This window comes from Choloepus didactylus, chromosome 20, assembly GCF_015220235.1.
Source record: "Choloepus didactylus isolate mChoDid1 chromosome 20, mChoDid1.pri, whole genome shotgun sequence".
Classification (NCBI taxonomy): Eukaryota; Metazoa; Chordata; class Mammalia; order Pilosa; family Megalonychidae; genus Choloepus; species Choloepus didactylus.
This window is the reverse complement of record NC_051326.1, coordinates 44795707-44820073: the sequence shown is the minus strand read 5'-3', so window position 1 is coordinate 44820073 and position 24367 is coordinate 44795707. Positions and strand designations below refer to the sequence as shown.

Genomic DNA, 24367 nt, shown 5'->3' with positions numbered 1-24367 from the left:
GACTCACTTTAGTGGTAATATAAGGGACAGACTGGAAGACATGCAAGAATAATAGCTGGAGCCAAGTCAGGAGGTAGCACTGTATTGGGCAAGAATTGAGATCTTGAAGAACACGGGAAGTGATGTTAGACATAGAAAAAAGGGAATTGACACTGTAAAAAGTTAGTAGGTGAAATTGGAAGAATATGGTAAATAAAAGACGCTTTTCAGGTCCTGACTGTGGGCTTGGAAAATGGTGTCTTTAACAAAAATGAAAGATTTCAGATGAAAATGGACCTATCCAGCATCAGCAGGCAATTGGGTCTATGCATCTGAAGCCTGGGGAGAGGTCCTTGGCATACATGAATCATAAATAAAACCACGAAATTGGATGTCATGCAGAGTGAGATTAAACAATGGACCAAGGACAGGACCCTAGGGGATTCTGATTTTTTAGGAGACAGGTCCTTTATGTTGGCTTGTGGTACCAAAGAGACTAAATTGGGACAGATACCTGGCAAACCAGAAATTAACACAACACCAGAAATACCGGAAGTTTAACACAAACTTCCTTCATTTTGTTTCTGGGAGAATGGTTGAATGAATGTGAAATGAATGTTATGTCCTTGCATTACTTCACTGATAATGAGAAAGAAAATGACAAAAAACCATAAATTCAATATTCTTAGGTATCCTGAATGTATTTCAGGAACAGTTTTGCAAGTCCAAAATTAGAATACCGTACTGACCTGACCATAAGACTGACAATAGGGAAATCACTTAATTTCTTTGGGCATGTCGTTCCTTAACTGAATTAAAGAAATAATCATGCTGGTTATTTACATAAAGCTTTCATGAAGATTAATAAGATTGCAGTCATAAGTGATATTGGATTTCATAGATAAAAAATGACATCAAAGTAGAGTAAACTATTGATTCTCCATGTGTGATTCATGTACTTTTTGGCTAACTTTTAATCCCAGGTGAACTTCTGCCTGGCAGTTCATATACATTTGGGTTGAATAATAGCTGGGCCCTTTTTTTTCCCCCGGAGATTCCAACTGAATTATATAATTCTCCTAAGCCAAACTTCCTCTGAAGGTAAATCTGCTCCCCAGAAACATTCCAAAGTCAAATATGATATTTTAAAATCACACAGCTGGGAGGGGAGGACTGAGAGGTGAACACAGACTCCCTGGCTCAGGCAAAGCTCAAGTGCAAGTGCTTCATCTCTACATTATATGTGAGCACCTACCACAGACCTGGAAAGGTTGTGAATTCTAGAATAAAGCTCCAGAAGTACAGAGAAGTTTTACTCTTTTGATCACAGCTGTGTCCCCAGCACCTAGAATACTTCTAGGAACATGGGAGAGTTTCAGTGATTTTTGAATGAATGAATGAGTAAGAAATTTCTCTGAGCATCTCTCAGTATCCATACATTAGCAAAGAATCATGAAAAATTAATTGTATATGCTAATATGAATTCTGAGTAGCTGTCCATGATCAGAAAAAAATTGGTCTCCAGACAAGAGAAGACATGATTGTCTCATTGTCTATACCTCCATGAATTTTGGAATACTTTAGTCCCTACTGCACATTGCATTATTAGATCTAATGATTTCTGTGTTTATCTTCATGTTTTTCACCTCATTAGAAAATCTAATTAGAATTCTATTTACATACAATCATTTAATTAAATGAACTATCCTACACACTATTCATCGATTAACAGTGGAGCACACGTACTATCAGCTTGTTTCCTAATTACTTACTTTCTGATGTGATCTCTTCATGTGTTTCTTAAGCTATTGAAGAAGCTTACATACAACTTTCCTCTATTTTGTTGCTCTTGTGTATTTCTAATGTGTATATAAGAAGTAAGAAAGAGATTGCACAGAAAAATTATGTGCTTGATAAAATATTTTGAAAATTATTAAAAACAGAACTTGCATAATTTTATCACAGTACATTTTTGCTAATTCCTTTCTCTGAAAGAGCCACACTGCATTTCTCCACCAACTTACGTTACACTCTTCCTTCAAAGCTCAGCTCATGAGGTCCTTCTTATTGGTTGTACACACTGACCTTGTTGGTAACCCAGCTCCATCAGGTGCATCATATGCTTCTAGAACACATTTTTTATATCTTGGTATTATGGATTGAATCATATCCCCCCCACAGAATAATATTCAAGTCCTAACCTCCATTTGAAAATAGGATTGTTGAAGATCCTATTAAGATGAGGCCAGACTGAATCAGGGTGGGCCTTAGTCCAGTATGGTTAGAGTCCTTATAGGCAGAGGAAATTTTAACAGAGAAGTAGTAGGACACAGAAGGAGACAGATAACCATTCAACAGAGGCAGAGATTAAGTTATGGATTGCCGGAAAGCTACCACCAGAATGCTGCAGACTTCAGAGAAATCATGATGTGCCATCACCTGGATTTTGTATTTCTAGCTTCCAAAACTGAGAAAATAAAGCCCTGTTGTTTAAGCCAGCCAATCTGCGGTATTTGTTATAGCAGCCTTGACAAACGAAGACATTCCATCATACTCTACTGCACGATATTGTAATTGATTCACATGTCTATCTTTCTCTCATCAGTGTCTGGCCTGTGTGAGATGATTCTTATCTTTATAGATTAATAAATAATTTAAAGTTATTTTAAAATTGCTAACATTTGTTAGTTGATCACTGTGCACTAGGTTTGGGGCTAAACCATTTGCGTGCTTGTCTCACTTATTTTGGGAACAATCCCGGGGTAAAATCTATTTCTGTCCCCTGGATGATAAAATTAAATTTCCTCTTTATTTTGAAACTGCAACAAAGGCAATTTCAGGTGATGATAACATTAATAGCTAATATTTAGGGACTTACTTTGTGCCAGAAATATTGTCCTGTTTTATTAAACTATTTGTGTTTTAAAAATTGTTCCTCAAGTTAAAATTTAACACATGTTCACTAAAGTTCTGCTTCATATGCTTCTCTCCCTTACTGTAACTCCATGCAACCACCACTCCTGTTATCATAATTCCATTAGATATAACATCTGATAAGAATTCACTGTATATAATTCCAGATCTTTTCCTATAATTTCATAAATATACATCTCTAGTAGATTATTATATTATCAATGAATATCCCCTAGCATAAAGCCTGACACATAAGTTCTCTATAAATATTTATTGAATGACTGTTAATGAATACACTCTCATAAATGAAAATGAGATCTGATGTTCTACTTTTTGCTCTTTCTCTTTATGTTTGAAGATTTCAGATTTGTCCATTTTACCACCTGGTATTTGATAGTATCTGTAATTCATAATTTATGCATTCTTCAGTTGATGGCTTGTTAGGTTATTTGACCTACTATGTCAATCGTTTTGTCATAGTATGTTACATGCTTAGATGAGCCAGTGCCTGTTCACATAATTTTGGCCAAGGATTGTATTTTCATGCTCTTCTGCTTGTCTGGGATGAGTTTAAAAAGTCAAAATGATGCCTTGGGTAGGCTTTAGGCTTGGCTGTCCTGACAAATCTGACTCTTCTCTCCATCTTCTATTCAAAGAGTGGCTTGATATTGCATCTCTAGTTAGCTCTTAGTATGGAACATTTTTTGGTGATGAGCACAGTGAAATTTCCTGCAGTGTGCTTTGGGAGTTAGGAGAGGAAAGACATAACCAATGTTCTCTTGTGCTTTGTTAGTCACCACCACAGCTGGAGGGAGGCAGAAGAGGAAGTAGGAAGAGGCAAATTAGTAAAGGGAGTTCCATATCCAGTCACCCCTGCCAGCCTCCTAGCTTCAGACTAGCCTCTTGTCCTTTCTCTTACCTTTGCTGCACAAACCAAAGCAAATTCCTCTTATACTCATTGGCCCATTCCAGCTGGGCAGCTTGCTCACAGCAGAGCAAGCCCTTCTATGCTTCATGGATATTGAGCCTTGATGCTTTTTTACCTTCATGGTTGGATTTTAAAAAGCCTTAGGGAAGTGGTGTCTTATTCTCAGTGGTCTTGAAATTGGCCTTGCCTGGAGTTCTGGCTGAGTTGCCACAGTCTATGTCAGTCTGCACTTGGCAGCAGCCTGCTGGAACTTATATATGCAGGTCAGCTGTTTCCTCCCATGCACTCCCTGGAGAGTTGCCTTCCCTGGTTTCTTTATCTCCTGCTGCAAAAAAAAAAAAAACTAAAAAACTTCACCCTAACCTCTAATGGACCTTGTAGGCTGGAGGGAAGGGTGAGAGTATCATGTAGGTCTGTCAACAAGCTAAAGCAGAAGACAGAGACATTGAAACAGAGGGAGAAAGAAAGGGGTGGGGGGGAGAGATACTGTGTGTGCGCGCGTGCACGTGCATGTGTTGCTTCATATCCCAGGCTGAAAGCCACCTCTCTAAAAATATGTACGTAAATTTAGAATAACCTCCATAGATTAAAGGCTTTATGAATTCACACAGGAGATGCAGCATTTTCCTGTTTTCTGAAAGATTAAAATATGGTTCATACCCTATGCCAAAGAGTGGGTTAGGCTTTCCCTATTCATGTTTTGGAACTTTGGAAATAAGCTGATTCTCATGGGGGCTGCATCTGGTGCAGGTATATATTATACATGCATAAAGTCATCAGGCAGATTTCTCAATCTTGTGTCAATTAGCATAAATTAGTGTAGTCTTCTCTTAATTTAAATGGGACTCTGCACTAATGATGATGAATCCACAGTGTATCAAGTTTAATTTTCATCTACATTGTGAATAATTTTTTAATGGTTGTTCCTTAGGGAAAAGGCGATAACATAGATCAAATTCTGTCATGTTGGGTTCCATGAGGAAGCACACTGTTTGCTGTGGTGGAATCCCACTGATGTGACTAAAGCTAGAACCTATGCCTCCCAGAGGCTTTTGAAGGAGTGCAGGGAGAAGGCACGTGCTCCTCTATCTTAGAAGCACAAGTCTTGGCAGGCAAGGGAACTATCATTTATTGAGCACCAACTCAGTGCCAGGCACTGTTGTGTGTGTTAAATACATTTTATTTAATTTATGACCGACAGCAGCTCAACTCTTTTAGTTAAGCATTAGACTAGGAAACTAAGGTGCAAAGGGTTAACCGTCTTGCATAAAGCTGTGCATCCCCTGATCCAGTGGAAAGCCAGGATTTAAACACTGGCTATATGTATGGCCAACATCCTTACTGTCTTCCCTTACACTCATGTGCTAAATATTTATTTTTGTAGTACGTTGTGACTGAAATATAACACCATCAGCTACTCAATTTCTCAAACTAGTCTTAAAGTCAAGTAATGGATTACGACATGTAAAGAGCTTATAAAAGGGCTTGATGCACATTTAGGCACTGATCTTGTTGTTATTGATATCCCCCATCTTCATCATCATCATCTTCTTCCCTCTCACCCTGACCCTGCCTTCATTTGTCACAAAATCGTGTTTGCTGTCCCTCTTGCAGCCGACCTCTTTGCTCTCTCTCTGTGGCCATGGCTGTGGTTAAGATGCTTTGTGTTTTTAGAGTAGGGCTGCTGCTTTGGTCTGTTTGCCATTCGGTCCTCTCTATTGCAAACTGTAACTTCATGGAGGGAAATGAATATTACAATGTTCCCTGACTCACAAGTGTGCACTGACAGCCACTTACATTTTAGCAGAACTCTCACCGAAATGGCCTCCCATGACTTACACCCCTACTTACCTCTGCAGCCCCATGGCTTGCCATTGCATCCCGCCCAAATGTCCCTCTTTCCCAAACAGTCTCACCACTTTCCCCTCCCACTTCCCAAGTATGCCAAGCATTTCATGACTCTGGACCTTTGTCCAGAGTCTCCTCTCCTTGGACTGCCCTTCTCCCCACCTACCACAGAGAAAACTCCTGTATTTCCAGCCTCCTTCAAATAACACTTCCTGTCAAGCTTTTCACAGTTGCACTGAGCTATTTGTTTTTGCTTCATCTTTGCTGCATCTTTATTTAGCATACCTTAATTCTAGCCATTATAATATTGTACTATAATTACCTGTTTAAAAGACTGTCTTCCTCTTTAATGGTAAGTTCTTTAAAGCGAGGAATCATCTGTCATATATCCCTATTCATATTACCTGGCCCAGTGCTAGGAATATAATTGGGGCTCAAAATATTCTTATTGAATGAAAGAGAATTTTAAGTGGTTTATTAAGTCAATAATATCACTGAGTATCAATACTTATTATATGTAAAACATTGTGCTTAGTGTTTGACATAATGCAGGGAATAAATAAATGTGAATCCTGCTCTCATTTAGAAGAGAGAAAATACTGTTTAAGTTTCTGTACCTTTGTTTATGCACTTCTCTCTGCTTTCTCCTGCTACCATTCAGTAAATATTTATTCACATCAAATAACTACTTTTCTGTGAAACTTCTCCAGAATCTTTCAGGCAGAATAAACAGTTCTAATATGTGCACTTTTATAGCACTTTGTACGGATTTCTGTCAGCACATTCAGTTTGCTTTGTTATAATTAGTTGACAATTGTTTACTCTGTTAGACTATGATCTCTTCATTTGTTCAGAGGCACTGCTCATCTTTCATTACCAGGCCTAGCACTTGTTAGCCTCTCAATAAATATATACTGAGGTAGAAAGTGAACACAGAGAAGTACAGAGAATTGGCTCTTTCCAACTTCAAAGACTGGAGAGACTACTTAGATTTGAGGCAATCAGGGAATTATCATGACGAGTAAATGTCGTTATAATGAGGTCAACAAGCCACCATTAGCATGGATCATTGGTCTGGGCTTAACTTGCTATTTTAGAATATATTTCTCATTGTAATAATATTAATTCCACTAAAATATGACTTGTATAAACAGAGGGAACAGGAATCTGACCCAGAAAGCCTTTCTTACTCTGGGCTGGTAGTTCCTTAATGTCAGAATATTAACTTCTTTTGCACGGCAGACTCCAGTACATTTAGTTTCAAGTGCTCCCTGGAGTCATTTATTTCAATTCAAATTTGACCTCCCCCAAGGAAGCATTGTATAAAGAACCACAGAACTTCACCATATCTCTTTAAAAATTCCTATAGTGTGTAATGGAATGTTTCTGATGGAAACATTGTCACATTGTGTTCAATAATGATGAATTTAGTTGCTTTGTGTCCTAGGCTTTTAATACACCGAATGACAGTTTCTTAGTTATAATCTTTCTGGCAATATTTTTTAAAGGATAAGGCCTATATGCATTAATAATTCAATTTGAAATGGGATTTGCTGAAGAATTGCATTCTAGAGAAGTTAATATGCCACTGGCTAAGCTAATACCTTTGTTCCTGAAGTCTTTGAATTATCTTTGATTCATAACATTTGAATTCATTGAAAGTATTAGTTATTGTGCTATTATTAAGCATACTTTTTTGAACCCACTGAAAGTATTAGCTATTGTGCTATTACTAAGCATACCTTTTTGAACTTGATGGATAATTTAAAATATATTGTAATGGCATCCAAACCATATATATATATGAAATCTCTGACTGAGATTAAATCCACTGAGACAATCCTATATTTGTGGGTCACTTTCAACACAAAATTGAGTTAGCCTTCCAGGAGAGGTACAAAACCACAGTTTCTGATTCACATCCAAAGTACATTGCCTAGGCTAATAAAGGAGCAGGGGAGATGGGAGACTTGGGTCATGGCCAGGGGTGGAACTGGAGGGAAATCTGTTTCTCCTAAGTGCTTTACAGTGTGCAGCTCTGAAGCCAGCAGTCAAGATCTCCCTCAGCATTTGTGAATGAGGCAGGATCTGAGGCCACATCCGTGGCTGCTCTCACCCCTTTATCCTTCTCCAGTCTTTGGTCTGCTCAGTGGGCACCAGAGCACAGCTTTGCTCTGTCAGTCAACCATTCTCTTCAGTGCAGAAATATGTGCCTCCCTGAGTGAATCACGTAGGATTTCAATTTCTACTTTGTGATAAACTTCCACTCACTCTGTGTCATGAAGAAAAGAGGCAGTGTCAGAAATGACACCTATAGCCTTGACTCTGCTCTTGTTGTATGGCGCAGCCTTGGGCAGGTCCCTTACCACACTGAGCTTCTGTTGCCTCGTTTGAACAGTAAGGCAGTAAGAGGATTTCACTGTTACCTTAAGTGTATGTTCAGCATCATATTAATAAATGTTCTGTGCAAACAGTCTCTGTGATCAAATTTAGAAACTTCTTGATTAAATAAAGTTGCACAGGTTTCTTTATTGTAGGACTCAACAGAATCTCTAATTTGGGAGTGGTTGTGATAAATTTGCAATAAGGTGACATAGTATGCAGCATTTATATTTGTATTTTGTTTGGAATAAACAGCTCTGCAGTTGAAGATCTCTTTTAGAATCTCAATTCCAAAATAGAATTTTCAGGGCTTAATGTTCTTATTTAAAACAATTTCATTTTTATGACTCAGTGGTTTCTTTTCTGGGAACTTTCCTGCTAGTAGCTCTTTTTAGTAAAAGGAAGAAGTCCTTTCAGATTTCTGGAAGAATAAAATACAGTGGCATTGTGCATATATATAGTGTTGTATACTTTCAGATTTCAAATTCTACTGCAAAGTGCAGTTTACTGTACTAGCTGCAAACCTCACTTGTGTTTCCCCTCTGTGGGTCCCTGAAGGTATTCTTTCCCCTTCTGGGAACGTGAATGTGTTGGTCATGACGTATCACACTCATGTATTCTCCATCTCTGCTCCTTCTTCCATCAGTATATGTTGGTGTACACACAAATCTTGTTGATCCTTCTGTGACCCAAATGTCAGCTTAGGGGCCCCATCCTTTGAAATTCAAGTACACCTTTTGGGGACGGGAAACTCTTGGAGCACAGCTGGCACATCAATTTTATACACTGTGAAGGACCTTATCTTTCCTATTTTCTACAGGTATTTAGGAAAGGGGTGGTTTATGTATTTCCTAGATAACCCTGGACAGAAGGACTTGTTTTAGCAAAAATAGTTCATAGGATGGATTGCCTCCTGCCTTGTGCCAGCTGCCCCATACCACCCCAGACACCCAGAACATCACTCATATGAGGCATTTGTGTATTTGCCAGACTTCATTTATGGTCCACTGTCATTAAAGGCTGTAATCTTCCTATGTGGTTGGGTCATTTTCTTTAGACTTTTGGTTTCCCCGTTTTCTGGATTCCACCAATTTTGTTATGCATATTAATTTAGCTCTGGGCTCCTCTTTGTATATTTAAAGGTATATATACTTTAGGTCCTGCCCTGTAGCCATAGTAGAACTGGAAAAGCCTTAGAAGTTGAGATCTTTTCTTTTTTACCTCCTTCCTCTACCAGCTTCTATGAAGGGAAAGGAGCAGTCAAAAGATTTATTACCCTCTGGTATAAATGGTCCTAACTCCTAAAAGTTAGAAGGGCTCAGAGTTAGTTTTACTTTAAATAACAATTTATTTTCTGTTATACTCCCAACAAAATCCCTTCCATTCATCCACCTTCCTCCCACTCCTACTATAAATACATTCCAACTCAGGCCCTGAAGTGCGGAGAAGTAATGGCCTTCTCACTCACTCTCTGACTTTGGTCTTTCCTTACTCTCATCTGTCCTGTGCTCTGCTACCATGGAGATCTTCCTAAAGAATAATTATGCTGCTGTCACTCTCTAGCTCAAAAGCCATCATAGGTTCCAAAATAAAAACAAAAACAAAAAAAAAACTCAACCCTTTTTACAGTGTTCAAATCCGTTCCCAAATTCTTCTCAATGTATTTTCCTAGCCTTATCTGCTATTAATCCCCTTCACAATTCCTGTCTTCAAGCCAAACTGTTCTATTTGTCACTCTACTCTTGCGACTTTTTTTTCAGGACTTTACTTTTGACGTGGAGTGTTCTCTTCCTATGTTTCTCTCTATTGAAAATCCTACTTAATCCTTCAATATTCAGCCCACATAATGACCCCTCTAGGAATCCTTTCCAGTCACCAAAAACAGAATACATGCTTGCCTCTTTGGAGTTGGAATAGCAGGAAAGCAGTATTTTTTTGAGTGCCTGGTGTAGGTCAGCACTGTATAGCTCCTGTAATGAATTTGCCCATTTACCCCCTGTTCCTGTATGGTAGAGATCACTGTTCCCATTGGGTAGCTGAGGGGGTTAAGTCACCTGCTCGAAGTTACTCAGTAAGATGTACGATGCCTTAACTTTGAATGCACGTCTACCTGGCCCCAAAGTCTGAATTCTTCCAATGAAAACATACATATTTTAGACTGCCTTGCACTTGTATTTATTGTGTACTTGTTATAACTTCCCAACACAATTATAAACTACAGGATTATAAACAAAACATGTTTATCTTTGTATATTCTGCAGAGCCTAATACAAAGTTGTTGGCTTACTAATTAACAATCAATAAATACTTGTAGGTTTTAGTGCTTTAACTGAAACATGGTATACTTTTGCTCATAATTTTTGTACCTGAAAGAAGATATTACACAGTTGTAAACAAAGTACGGGTTTACATATTAAAATTAAGTGATGAACTATACCATTCTTATATCATCTAAGTAATGTGCATAGGTTGAGCCATATACCATTAGGGAAATATATTTAATATATATAACAAAGAGAGATCATTATTTTAATACAATGTAATATATGAAAACTTTGTGGATTTTTTTGGATATAAAATTTGCTTAAGTGCAAGGTCAGAACTGGCTTTGTATATTGAAATATCTGTGACCTGGTACAGTAGAATTGCAGCAAGCTGCAGTTTTGTTGTTGTTGTTGTTGTTATTTAATCGCTTTAACCGTATAACATGAAAACTGGTGCGAGTAACAACTTTTCTCTTTTGTCTCTTTTTGGTTTGCAGAGTCACAGTGCACCCTCTGTGGGGAACCGGAAGGTGAGTGCATTTTACCTTACTTGCTCATGTGGGCATGGTGAAGGTGAAATAATATTATAGCTCATACTCTGTATTTGACAGTGACAAACTTCTGTGAAATATATTAGAGAGAATGTTAAGAAATGAAAAAAATATACTTGGTGGTGTTTGATGGAAAGAGTGTATTAACATAAAGAGAACACAGCACTGGATACACTTGAGGCAGAAATTATTCTCTAAGGAAAAATTGACATCAGCCAAATTATATCTTTTCTTGTTAGGTATAGAAATTTTAGACAGTAGTTTCCAGATAATAAATCTATTTGCTGGCTTTAAATATATTAGTTGAATGTGCTTATAAGCCTGAATTTAAAGAAGACCTGGCCAAACAATACATTATAATTAATGACTAAAGATGAGAGGAAAGTGTATCAAACTTTGATAAGTAATCTGTGATATTAAAGAGTATATTATAACTTGAATCTCAGCTAAAGTTTCATATGTCTAAAATACATTTAAAAGGGGTGCTCCTAAATATATATAATTGGCTAAATATGTTCTAAAATGGTGAAAGCCAAAATTTATGTAATATTTTTTCAATTTGGTAATAAGAAAGAATAAAAAAAAAAATGTGTTAAACATTGAGCACCTTAGCAGGAACTCTGAGTTATCCAGAGTTTTTTTATTTTGAAGCCTGCTTTCAGTAGAAAGAAGCAAACAGGCTAGAAAACTTGTCAGTCTTGGGGTATCAAGGAGAAAGTCATGTCCCAGAAATGTGCTTTTTCATCAGAAGAGGTCACCCAATTCTTGTTACATCTACCATTTGGGATGATGAAATCTGATGTGAAAAGTGTACTATTTAAGTGCCCTTTCTTTCATATTAAAGACTTTAAAAAATATTTTCAGTGCTAGGGAAGCTTGATAATATTTACTGGAAAGATTTTTACCAATAAGTTGAAAAAAAAGTGAATACAGGGTTAACTTGGAAATCAAATGCTCTATTCTTCCAATATTGTGGTTAAGTATTGTTACAGAGTTTTCAAAACTCTTCATATGTTGTTTAATAAGTCTAGAGTATATAAACACAATGATGATAAAGTCTATTAATTTATATTTTAAAGTCTTAAGCTTTACTTTTATGTAAGACATCAAACTTTGGACACCTGATATATCCAGGGTCAAAAAAAAATATTTAGTGTTTTAGATTTAGGAACTACTGTTCCAGGAGAACAATTAAATGATGGCTTCAGGTTGTGGAGGATGGTTCTTCAAAATGCTGAAATCCACAGACTTCTCTCCTGGAGTTATTGAGGTTGTTGCAGGACGTGATTGGTAAAGTTCTCCAGCTTGTTTTATGTGCCTCTGGTGTTTGAAAATTTTTATTGTTTCTTATCATTACAAGTTTTCATTGTCTTTCCCTCACTGGGGAAATGCATATTGTGCTTTGGCTTCATGTTTAATGCCCTTTGTGCCTCCCACCCCCCGTTTTTATATTTTGTTAAAAATTGTCGTTGTGCTACGTATACCAGAGGAATTGTGAAATATAAAAATCTTGTAAATAGTGGTTTATTAAAATTTCATCATGTTTTTCTTGTCTACTTGTTTCTAATAAATGTCTGTTTTCTGAAAAGGATATGTGGATTATATGGAGTGTGCTTTTCAGCTATATGCTAGAAAATGGTAGAATACTAGAATGATAAGCACATTTTTATTCCAGTGAATCAGTATAAGTCATGTTCCAAGATAAGGACATGGATGAAGATTTTCCCCAGTCATCTGCCCTTATTTAACTTCCATGTCACAAATACTGTCAATGCATACCAAATGTGTAAAATTGTCATGAGAAGAGAGAAGAAACTTGTTCATTATTGCTCTAGAGGGCAGATCAGTTTGTAAATATTTAAAATGAGAAAGACCTGACTCAATATAAGAATAATTAGATGTCCAATTAGAGACCTTTAGAGTTAGTAGCAAAAAAATTCAAGCTGAGGCTGGTTAATCATCTGTGGAATGCTCTAGAGGAGATTTTTGGGTAAGGGGTTGCAATAAGCGGTCATTACCCTCCCCTCCATCTCCAGCATGAAATGGTTCTATGACGCTGTTTCAACATTTTAGAGATATGCAAGTGGATTTGATGGCATGGTCTCAGCTGTGCATTCTTTTTTGATAAGCACTGCCATGAATATTCATAAATTTTTAAATCATTTAAGTAATTAGTATGAGTGAGTGCTGGCTGGGTGCAATGAGTGGAATCTGAATTCAGCTTTTTTGTTCAGTAATTTTTTCAGCAGCTTTTATTAGTTAACTCGTAAATGTTGTTGCAAAGAAATGATCCGAGCCAGAGCCTGGCAACAGAACATACAACTTTGATCTTGGTGCATTGTAGTCATTACATCCAGAAGGTTAAGGCCTCAACCCATTTAGCTTCTCTCTTTCTTGTCAGAAAGCTGTTAACAGTCTTTCACTGCTAAACCAGTGAAGTGGGAAACACCTATTTGCATTTTAATGATTAGTTCTTTGGGTGAAAGCTAGTTCTCTCCAGATTGAATAATTAGCATTGTCTCAGGTGATAATATCTGTCAAACAAATGAGACCAGAAACAAAGTTTACGGGAAGCTCGAGACCTGGAATTCTGCAATTGTGGATCTCTATAATGGTGTGGCCTATTTTTCAGAGAACTTAAATTTTAATTGTATATAAAATAGAGTTCAGAATGTTCATATGCAAATTGCTTACATTTTCAGAATGGCAAGGTTTCTGAAGCTTGAACGACCATATTTTCATGAGATGAAAATGTTTAATGGAATTTATTGTTGTTTATCAGGACCTGGTACCTTTTCTCCTACCAAGAATATAGACAGTGCCCAGTGAATGCTTGAAATAGGTGACTGCAGGAAAGTTGAGGGGCATTTTGGTTAATCTTATTCATCCTGCCCTTTGCAGAGGCATAGTAACTATAATGTTTTGCTTATCTTGAATATTATACCAGAGACTTATTATAAATAAATAAAATGTAACATTTGCTAAGAGCAAGCTCATTTGTTAGAATAGATTTCCTAATTTGATTGTAAAACTGTCTCAATTCCCATCAGTTTCCTACTGATTCTTGTTATCTTTTAGACATTTAATGTAACTGAATATCATATAGCGATTTCATGTTTTAGTTTATCTTTACATAGCAAGTGTCCCTAAAGGCTTTGTGTGATATATCTGTCAATTTAATTAGGAAAATAATTTAAAAGTATATGATCGTTTTCAAACTCTCTTGACAACTATATGATGCCACTTGCTTTTTTTAGCAAGAGCACAGGGAAATTAAGGGCATTGAGTGGGACCACAGATGTTAGTTCATAGATTTGTCTACTACTACATTTTGTGGTACCATTTGCCCTAGTAACAAACAGAATTTTTGAAATGGGATGATTGGTGGATTAGTTGCTTGGAAAGGTTAGTAGAACTTTTTTGAAATCCACTGCAATGTAATAGCAAGATTTTAGACGCATGTTTAGTTACACTTGAAACTAAAATAAAATAAGCTAATACAATATAAACTTGGCATGAAGGGACATGCTGCAAAATTGTTAGGATAGATTTTTCAGTGATAGAGGCCTTAAAACCTAAACTTTAAATGGCAATGGATCTTTTGTGATGGCGTAATTATACCTTGGGTAATCTGGAAAATGTTATGAAATTTTGCATGTATAAACTTGTTAGAAAGTAAAATTCAGGTTTAAAAATCACAAAAAAGTTTAAGTTAAGAGATTTTTCTTTCTAAATCTGGGTTTTTTTTTTTTTCCTAACACCCAATCATTTAGAAACACAAGTTGCCTACTGTTCTATGAATTTTGGATAGAAACAGACAGACTGTTACATTTTACTACAAATACAGGGACTCCAACCTACCTCTTTTCCCTTCATAACTGATGATTAATAAAAAAGTGGAGCATTTTCTCTGCATTTGTAGCATTACATACTTGATTTTTAAATACAATATTAGATAGTCAAGATTTTCTCCACAAATGGCTCTAAACAATGGAAATTTTCCACGCATTTTTTTTACATCATTTTGATATGTGTTCTCTTGAGATTTTAAGACCTCGGAACAATTGAGAGGAAAAATAGTAAGATTGCTTTGTGGAAACTGGACAATGAAGGGTTTAGAAAGCAGCATTTCTGTACCACCTATCAGCTCCAGGCTTACTCATGGAAATGAAGGATGTTAACTTTCGAATAGAACTGCTGCCCCTTCTCTTTTTAAGATCATACCTTTTTAATTGTATACTTTGGATAAAATGTCCTTTCCTGATTGTAATTCTTAGTAAGTTGATGAGAACCAGCATTTATTATGTTCTCAACATGTGCCAGACACTCTAGATTAAAAAAATAGTGCTGCTCAGAAACTAAAGAATCAACTAATTTTTGAGAGACAACAGTACTCAACTGAAGCCAATCTGTCTTTCAGGACCAGGAAATGGCTAGTGTTTTAGTGAAAAATCAGAAAATATTTTCTAAGGTAAAAAAGAGAATACTGATCCTCATAAATTTTATGATAGAGGATATCAGAAAACAGAGAAGATTGCGTTGATGCAGAATCCCAACCCCAACATTGCTATAAACACCAAAAATTGTTGTGTAATATTTATATATATAAAAAAATTGTTCTCAGTGCATAGCCAAGCTTGAAAGAAAGAAAGAAAGGAAATAACCTAGATCCCAAAAATTAAGAAAAATTTTAAAGCAGATGATAAGCACAAACTGAGTCTGCAGTAGTCCATGAAAAATAGAACCCCAGAAAAGAGCCTAGGGATGGGGCTAAAGTTCAAATGCTCAAGCAAAAGGGAGATGTGTCTCTGTGCCTTGTGAGATTGAGTTGTTATTGGTGAAAGTATTGAAACTGAGTCCCCTGAATAAAACCCAGAATAACAGCAAGCTTCTCTATCTATGAAGGACAAAAAAAAAAAAAAAAAAACAAGAACCTAGGAAAACCTACCTACTGGCCCAAGAAAGTATAAAAGAAGTGTACCATGTGTCCAGGGCTATGAATAGATTATTCAGTTATTAAAAAGAAATACAAACTTCTGGTATACCCCTTGCATGGATGTGAGATCTGAGTTGACCCTGTCTGTGTGCTGCAGAAGGGCCACATTATGAAGTTAATATGACAGTCATTCCAGAAGCAGTTATGTTTCTGCCAGAAGCCTAGGGCTCTGGGAGAGTCAAAATCACAGATTATCTCTTCAGAATCTTTGACAACATAGGACTCATGGGATTCGCCCTCCACCCATAACAGAACAACCCCACTTTAGATAAAGATACAATAAAAGCTTATAAGCCATATGAAGACACTTAGAGTCAGAAGGCACAACAAACGAAACACTGAGTAAACCAATGGAAATAACAGAATTATGTAGAAAAAAATCTATCAATTGGGTATGTTTAAAATTATTATATATATTTTCAAAGGAAAAAGAACTGTAGTGAAAGAAGAATCCATTAAGAAAAAAATATTAAAAACCAAACAGAATATATAGAAAAAAAGTCATTTAAATTGAAAACTAAGTAGATGTATTATAAAGTGGATTATACAGAACTAAAATGATAATTCATAAACAAGAAGATAGATATGAGGAAATTACCTAGAATTTTGCATAAAAATAAGAGAGTAATGTGAAAGAGCAACTACGATGCATGGGCAGGTGACTTGAGAAACAAAAGCACGTGTCTGAATCTGGAAGAAAGATTAAAGAAAATGAAGAGAATGGAGGAGAGGCATTATTCAAAGAAATAAAGGCTCAGATTTTTCTGGAATGGAGAAATTTGTTGTGCCTCTTTGATCCAAATACTCCCAAGACTGGAACGAAATAAATAAGAATACATCCATACTTTATAATGGGAAAACTGCAGAACATCAGAGACAAATAATCATAAATGTAGTCAGAATATACAGATTGCTTACCTTGGAATGGTTGCCAGGAGTTTTCTCATCAACAAAATTGATGATATTGGAAAATATATAAAAAGTTTATTCCTTTAATGTAAGGATGAGCCAACATTAGAAAAATTTATTAATGTTATTCACTACCCTAGCAAATTAAAGGAGAAAAATCAAATGATCATCTCAATAGATGGGAAGCATTGCATAAAATTCAATACTTATCATCATAAAAATTTTCCTGATAAATGAAATCAGAAGCATTAATTATTTATAATGTGTAATTAGATAATTATGACAATAATATATAAAAATAAATTTATAATTTATAATTAATTTTAATTATTTCCTTTAAAGTAAAAAATGAATAAAGGCTTCTCTTTGTAACTGCTTCTATTCAACATTGTATTGGGGCTACTGGTCACTGCAGTAAAGCAAGAAAAGAGATAATACAGATAAGTCATTGAAAGGCATAAATAACTTTTAAAAATTTATTTACAGATAATTTGATGGGCTATATAATAAGAAGTCCAAAAGAATCTTCAAATTACTAGAAAAAATTTGGGAATAATATTTTGTATGTAAATCTATATTTACAAAATAATATTTCTACCAGTATATTCATGAAGTGTAATATATTGAAGCAGGGCGAGAGTGCTCTCTCAATAGGAGAGGAAGCTTTGAGAGAGCACTCTCGCCCTGCTTCAATATATAATTTTTAAATGTTCCAGTCCAAAAACTACAATAACTAAAAGAAACATAGGAATAATACACCAAGGAAGTATAATGTATCTATATTTAAAAATTAAGCTATATTGTAGGACAAAAAAGAAGATTAAAACACTTTAAGGGAGCTATTGTCCTTATTAGTGAAATTTCACATCATAAACAATTCGTTTTCCTCAAACTATCTACTAAATGCAATTACAACCAAAATCCTAACTGAACAATTTAGTAATGTTGACAAACTGAGCCTAAAAATGCACGTATCAGAGTAAAAGACCAAGAAGAATCGTGACAATTTTGAATAATACAACACTAAGATTATATGAAGCTATAGCAATTAAGCACTGTGGTATTATTGTAGGGTAAACACACTAGTGGGACAGAAAAAAAGAACTTAGATCTGACTCAATTTAATGACAATTGTGGCATTACACACTTGTACGGAAAAAGAAACCAATGGTGCTATGATAATAGGCTTTTCAAATGAAATAATAAAATAAGATCTGACCTTAATCATATGTAATTATATATTTCACATGGTTTAAAGATCTAAATTGGAGAAGCAAAAATTAAAATTTTGGAAATGTGTGTAGAATATTTATTTGTATACATATATGCATATGTATATGTTTGTGTATATATACGTAAGTGTATATATAATATATATATACACAAAATGATATCAGAATGAGGAATGATTTCTTAAACTAGATTCAAATAGCTCAAACCATAAAGAGATAGATTTATACAGTCAACTACTTAAGAGTTAAAAGCTTTTGGATGTAAAAGACAGCAAAATCAAAGTTCAAAAACAAACCACCGGTTGGACATCTTTTATAACAAAAGCATACTCTCATACCTGTGTGTGCTTATCCATCATATAAATCGATAAGGAAAAGACAAGCTTTTTTATAAAAACATGTCTAAGGATATGTGATAAATAGACAATTTTAGACAAGAAAAAGCCCACTTGGCCCATGAGCATAGGAAATATAATTCAACATGAAACCTCAGTGAAATGCAAATTAAAGAAGACACCATTCTACTTCCAGACCTATCATATTGGCAAAATCTAAGTATGACCATAGCAAGTTTTGGCAAAGGTTTATAAACATAAGAATAGTCAATCACTGATGATGGGAATGTAATTTGGTATAACCACTTTGGAGAACAATTTGTCAATAACAAATAAAGTTGAAGATGTATATATTCCATAATCCAACAATTTGAAACATGTACATAAGAAAAGATGCATGTGTCATTATTTGAAATAAGGAAAATTACAAGAAACCTGAATGTCCATCAGTGAGGAAAGAACAAAGAAACTATGTCACAATCACACAGTTCTCTCTCATAAATATTTGAAATCAGTGTGCTAGATCTGTATAGTTCATGAAATTTTGATGCTATTTATAAAAACCATACTCTTATTGTACAGAAACACTGACTGTAACATACACCGTTGGTTCGCTCTCAGACATCTTACTAAGAGAATCCTCATTTTGTTCATGTGTCCATTCCTTGGGGAGAACAACCTTAACCAAGATATTTATAAGTCTAAGACCATCATGCTAAGTCCATTCTCCTTGCCAGTGATTTAGTTAAAGTCAGATTGGGACTTATTTCTGCTGAAGAGAAATCATCAGTGAGGGTTATCAGACCTGGGACATTCCAGACAAAGACTTTTTTTTTTTTTTTGAATGGTCCTAAATAAAGTGAACAGAGCCTAAGGAACCTGTGGGACACCGTCAAGTGTACCAATATATGCATTGTGGAAGTCTGAGAAGGAGAACAGGGAGAGAAAGGAACAGAGAGACTGCTCAAAGAAATAATGACTGAAACCTTCCCAAAGTTAACAAAAGACATGAATATATGCATCCACGATGCTCAAGGAACTCCAGTCAGGATAAGCCCAAATAGACCCAAACTGCGGCATATTATAATCAAACTGTCAAATGACAAAGATAGAGAATTCTGAAAGCCACAAGAGAGAAGCAACATATGTACAAGGCGGCCTCAATAAGATCAAGTGCTGATTTCTCATAGTTTCCAGAAACTATGGAAGTAAGAGGGCAGAGGGAAGACATATTTAAAGTGCTGAAAACAGTAAAATCACAAACCAAGAATTCTATATCTGGCAAAACTGTCTTTCAAACATAAGGGAGGGATTAAGACATTCCCAGATAAACAAAAGCTGAGGGAGTTCATCACCACTGGAACAACCCTACAAGAAATACCAGAGGAGTTCTGCAGGTTGGAAGGGAAGGACACTAGATAATTTACTGAAGCCACATGAAGAAATAAAGATATCTGGTAAAGAAAAGGATATGGGTAAATATGATAGCAGTGCTATAATATTTTTGATTTGTAACTCCACTTTTTACTTCATAGAGGATCCAAAAGAAAAATGCATAAAATGTAATAACAAATCAATGGTTTTACACTCATAATGTACAAATATGTAGTTTATAACAAGAACTACATAAAGGTGAGGGGATGGAGTATAGGAAGATTGAGTTTGTATTATTGACGTTAAGTTGGTATCAAAGCAAAGAAGATTGTCATGGATTTTGGATGTTAAATTTAAGCTTCACAGTAACCACAAAGAAAATATCTGAGAATATGCAAACTCATAGGGACAGAATATAGAGTATTGGTCACCAGGAATGGGGGACAAGGACAATGGGGAGTTAATGGAAAATGAGTGCAGGGTTTCTGCTTGGGGTGAAGGGGAAACTCTAGTAGTGGTGAAGTTACTGCAACATTGTGAATCTGATTAATCCCACTGAATGGCATGCTTGGGAGGGGTTATGATGGGAAGATTTTGTTGTATATGTATTTCCACAATTTAAAGAAAATAAAGAAAGAGATAGTAAAGAGATAATGACAATTAAATGTAGTACATGATACTGGATGGAATCTAAGAATAGAGGATAAAAGGCTCAAAAGTACATTATTGGGACATAAAAACTGGAATATAGAATATAAACTTTATGTAATTGTGATATTTATTGAACTTGAGAACTGCACTTAAGTGAATATCCTTGTTTGTAGGAAATGTACCTGGAAGTATCATGTGATCACGGATTGTGATGTGTACAACCTGCTCTCAAATCTCTAGAACATAGATAGATGACAGACAGATAGAGAGAAGGATGATAGATGATTGATGGACAGAAGGGTATAGAAAAGGTAGCAAAATGTTAAAATTGGTGAATCTGGGTATCTGGGGGAGGGGTGGGTGTGTTGGATTTCTCAGCATGGGGTTTGAATTATTTTTGTTGTATAAGTTTGAAATTATTTCAAGATAAAAGTTAAATTTTAGAAAATAAAGAAATCTAGGGGAAATAAAGTGGCTAGCACTTTAGTGCCCTGTGGAATGTGCTTAATTTTTAAAAACAAAATTAAGGAAGATAGGTAAAAATTGTAAATATTTTTGTGAATTTTAATGTCTGCTTTGATTGGCAGATTAATTTTTAAAAATAAATTTGGGAGATTTCTATGATCTCACTTTGTCAGAGAAGGGTAGGTTTGTCTGATTGAATTGCATATGAATTTTAAGTCTCTTAATTGGACTTTGTAGTATTTTTCATGGGCTGGACAGGGTGGGAGAAGAACTACCCCCCACCACATACATGCGTACACTGTAAAGTTACTTTAATCCCTACCTCATTTAACAAGTGCATAAAATCTTGTTGGAAAGAAGGTGGTCACCAGGGTGAAAACAGATAAACTGTCAAAGGAGATTCCTTAGTCCCCAGAAGCTCTGATGGGGACATTGTCTACTGTCTGCTGGATGTAGTTTTTGCCAGGCTCAAAAAGTTTAACTTTTTGCTTCACCTCCCTTCTTTTATACTTGTGGCTTATGTGTTATTTCAGCAATAACTTAACTAAGCAATCTGTGCTTTTATTGGAATTTTTTGCAGAAATTCAAGATCCTCTTGGTTTCAAGAAAAAAAAAAAGCACATGTTCAGCTGGACCACTTGCTTTTGGTGGGGCAGGGTGTGGAGCAGGAGACAGCGTCTCTGCTTTCACCTTCCTGGGGTTCCTGAAAGGACAGAGAATCTGGCCCAAAAGCTCGGGTCTTCGTGAGCAACTGTAATTACCTATTTCTGAAGCATAAGTCCATCATATTATTTCCTACTTCACATTTTTTTCAAGGTTACTCTTTTTCTAAAGAACTAAGTCCAGGATTTCTTAGAGTGGCTTTCAAAGTCTTCCATAATCTCACCCCCAACTTGTCTCCCATTTAGCCACATATACATCTGTATACTCTATATTCTACTCACCACATACTAAATTATGGTTCCATGAACAAACTCTGGACTTCCATGGTTTTGCAGAAATATACTAGAAAGAGAAAAGCGATATGTGTGTGTGTATGTATTTATGTATGTATATGCATGCATGTATGTATTTACTCAAATATGGGTGTAATTTATGTGTATGTATTTATAAATGTGGGTGTGCTCATATATATATAATATATGATATCTAAATATATACTTTGAGCAAAGCAAAAGGTATTGAGGAATCCAAGGATACCTAATAGTTTACATTAGTTATCTCAGCAGAGATTAGGGTTTGCACAGACAAGGGGAAGAAGAGAGTATTAACTTTTTGTCTATCTAAATCTGTATTATTTAACCTTTTTATAAAGGCTTATTATATTTTTGTATTAAAAATAGAAAAGTCTATAAAAAGACTTCAGATTTCAGTTCAAATACCGTATCCTTGATGAAACCTTCCTTGCCACGTCTTCAAAAGTATTCATTCATCACTCTGGGTGCATTCCTTATCTCTTTATTGTGCTTCATTTTAGCATTTCTTCACTTTTTCTTCACCTCTATAAAAATCGGTTGGGGGCATATTCTGTGTCCCACACTGAGCTAAGCACTCGTTTTGTAAACGTCTAGAGTGTAGGAACTATATCTTTTCCATCTTCATATGTTCATAGTGCCTAACAGAGTCCTTTTCACTTAATAGTTGCCTAATACATGTTTATTGTTTATTTTTAAATCAATCACATGTAGCCGGCTGGTAGGATATCTTGTCCTATTAACAACCAAGGCAATTTTGTATGCTACAGAATCAGAGGTGAAGCCACAGCTATGAAATATAAGATAGAGTGAAAATGAGGATGAATTGCATATGCCATCTGGTGTCTGAGATTCTCACAATTATGCATTTATGCAGAATAGTATAAAATGCACAAATGAACCCTAATTTGCAAAGTTATATATTTTTAGAATATCCAATATTCAAGATTGAGGCATTCAGCTATCACCAAAACAATTTTACCTCATTGATTTGCTCAAGGCATAAATAAATACAGTATCTTTCTGATTGCCAGATAATATGAATAACAGGTCATATTTACTATGTGTAGATAAAATGTTGCCTATTTTCTTATCACTAAAGTTATGCCTATTTGTTGCATTTTGAAGCAAATTTTAGAATTGAAAATACATACAAAATATATGCAACTGAATGTTGAGGTAGAGCCAAATTCAAATTATTCCTAGTAATTCACAATAAGCTTCTTTACAATACTGAAAAAAAAATGGCTAAAGAGAAAAATGTAACATGAAGAATAGGGTCTGGCACTTGTTTTTCATGCTAGAATGTTGCCACTTTGAAAGTAAGAACTTTGTTTCAAAACTATATCACCCATACCATCTCATGATATGTGCATGAAAGTCCCCCAACTTGATGTCTTTTGGTTGCTCTGCTGAGCATTAAATATACTTAAAAGAATTCTTATGACTTTCTTAACTTCTAGAAATAGAAGAGGTCAGTGTTTATACTTCCTGAGACTGAATTATCTATGCAGAAGTTAATTATCTCAACTTATTTCTTGCTTTCCTTTAACTTTCTAATCTTGTGCTATAGCCTGGCAAATGCAATTATCAATTATCAAAATCACTTTGGGAGTCTCATTCTTACAGGTTAGATACCAAAACATTTTCAAAAACAAAGAGGCAGTGATATGACCTAGACTTTCAGGCTAAGTTAGCTCTATGGCAGCATGAGTGAAGCCTTCAGTTTTTTCTCCACTTGATTTTGCATAGCAGCAGCATGGCCATGTCTATTGGTCTGAAACAAACCCTTGGAGCTAGACAAGAGACAAGGGTGGAGGTGGGGGTGATGGGGACCCTGATCAAACAATAGGGCTTATTTATTTGAATATAACTAAAACTAAACATTTTGAGCTTCTAAGCAACCGTAAATTCTATCGTTCTTTCCTTTCTGCTAATCTCTTTCCCCTTTTCTTTCTTTTGCCTTCTGTTCTTATTCCCAGCATTTCTCCTTGATTTTCTTCATTTTCCAGCCTGCACTTCACAAATATTAAATAAGTCCCAAAAGACACTGCAGCGAGTACTGGAAAGAACAAGATGGAAGACTGTTCCAACTTTGAAGGAACTCACAAGCTGGACAAAGAGACAGGGAGGGACAGTGAGCTATGCCAAATATCGAGATGGAGGAAGTTCTATGATTCTCTGAAAATGCTCTAGAAAGACTATCCAACATGGGGGATCAGGACATTAGTAATTAGTAATTAGGGTTTCTCAGAGGCTGTGACATATGCCCAAGGTCAAAATCATTGACCCCTTTTATAATATTCACTCTGTTGCTTTTGTTTATAAATTTGGGCTGAATTTTAGATATTATTTATCTTTTTAAGTGATTGGTAGGAATTAGAAACCCCCATCTCTGAAATTTCTTTTATTATTGATATATATTCATAATTTCACTTCTTTCACTGATTGTTACATCTCATTAGCAACTTCATGAGTAACAAATGATTGAGACTCTTTACATCTTTATAGAATGATCTTGAAAGGGAAAATATTATAACACAGAATTACTGTGTTCCCTCCCCTT

General features: G+C 35.5%; 1 protein-coding gene across 2 annotated transcripts in view; it reads left to right on the top strand.

Moving 5' to 3' along the window:
- The window catches only part of DLGAP2 (DLG associated protein 2), a 666966-nt gene that overhangs the window by 172438 nt on the left and 470161 nt on the right, over positions 1 to 24367 (top strand). For both annotated transcript variants that reach the window (XM_037813208.1, XM_037813209.1), the window contains one exon: positions 10812 to 10844. In XM_037813208.1, the coding sequence (XP_037669136.1) occupies positions 10812 to 10844 (33 nt within the window). The remainder of the gene's footprint in view (positions 1 to 10811; positions 10845 to 24367) is intronic.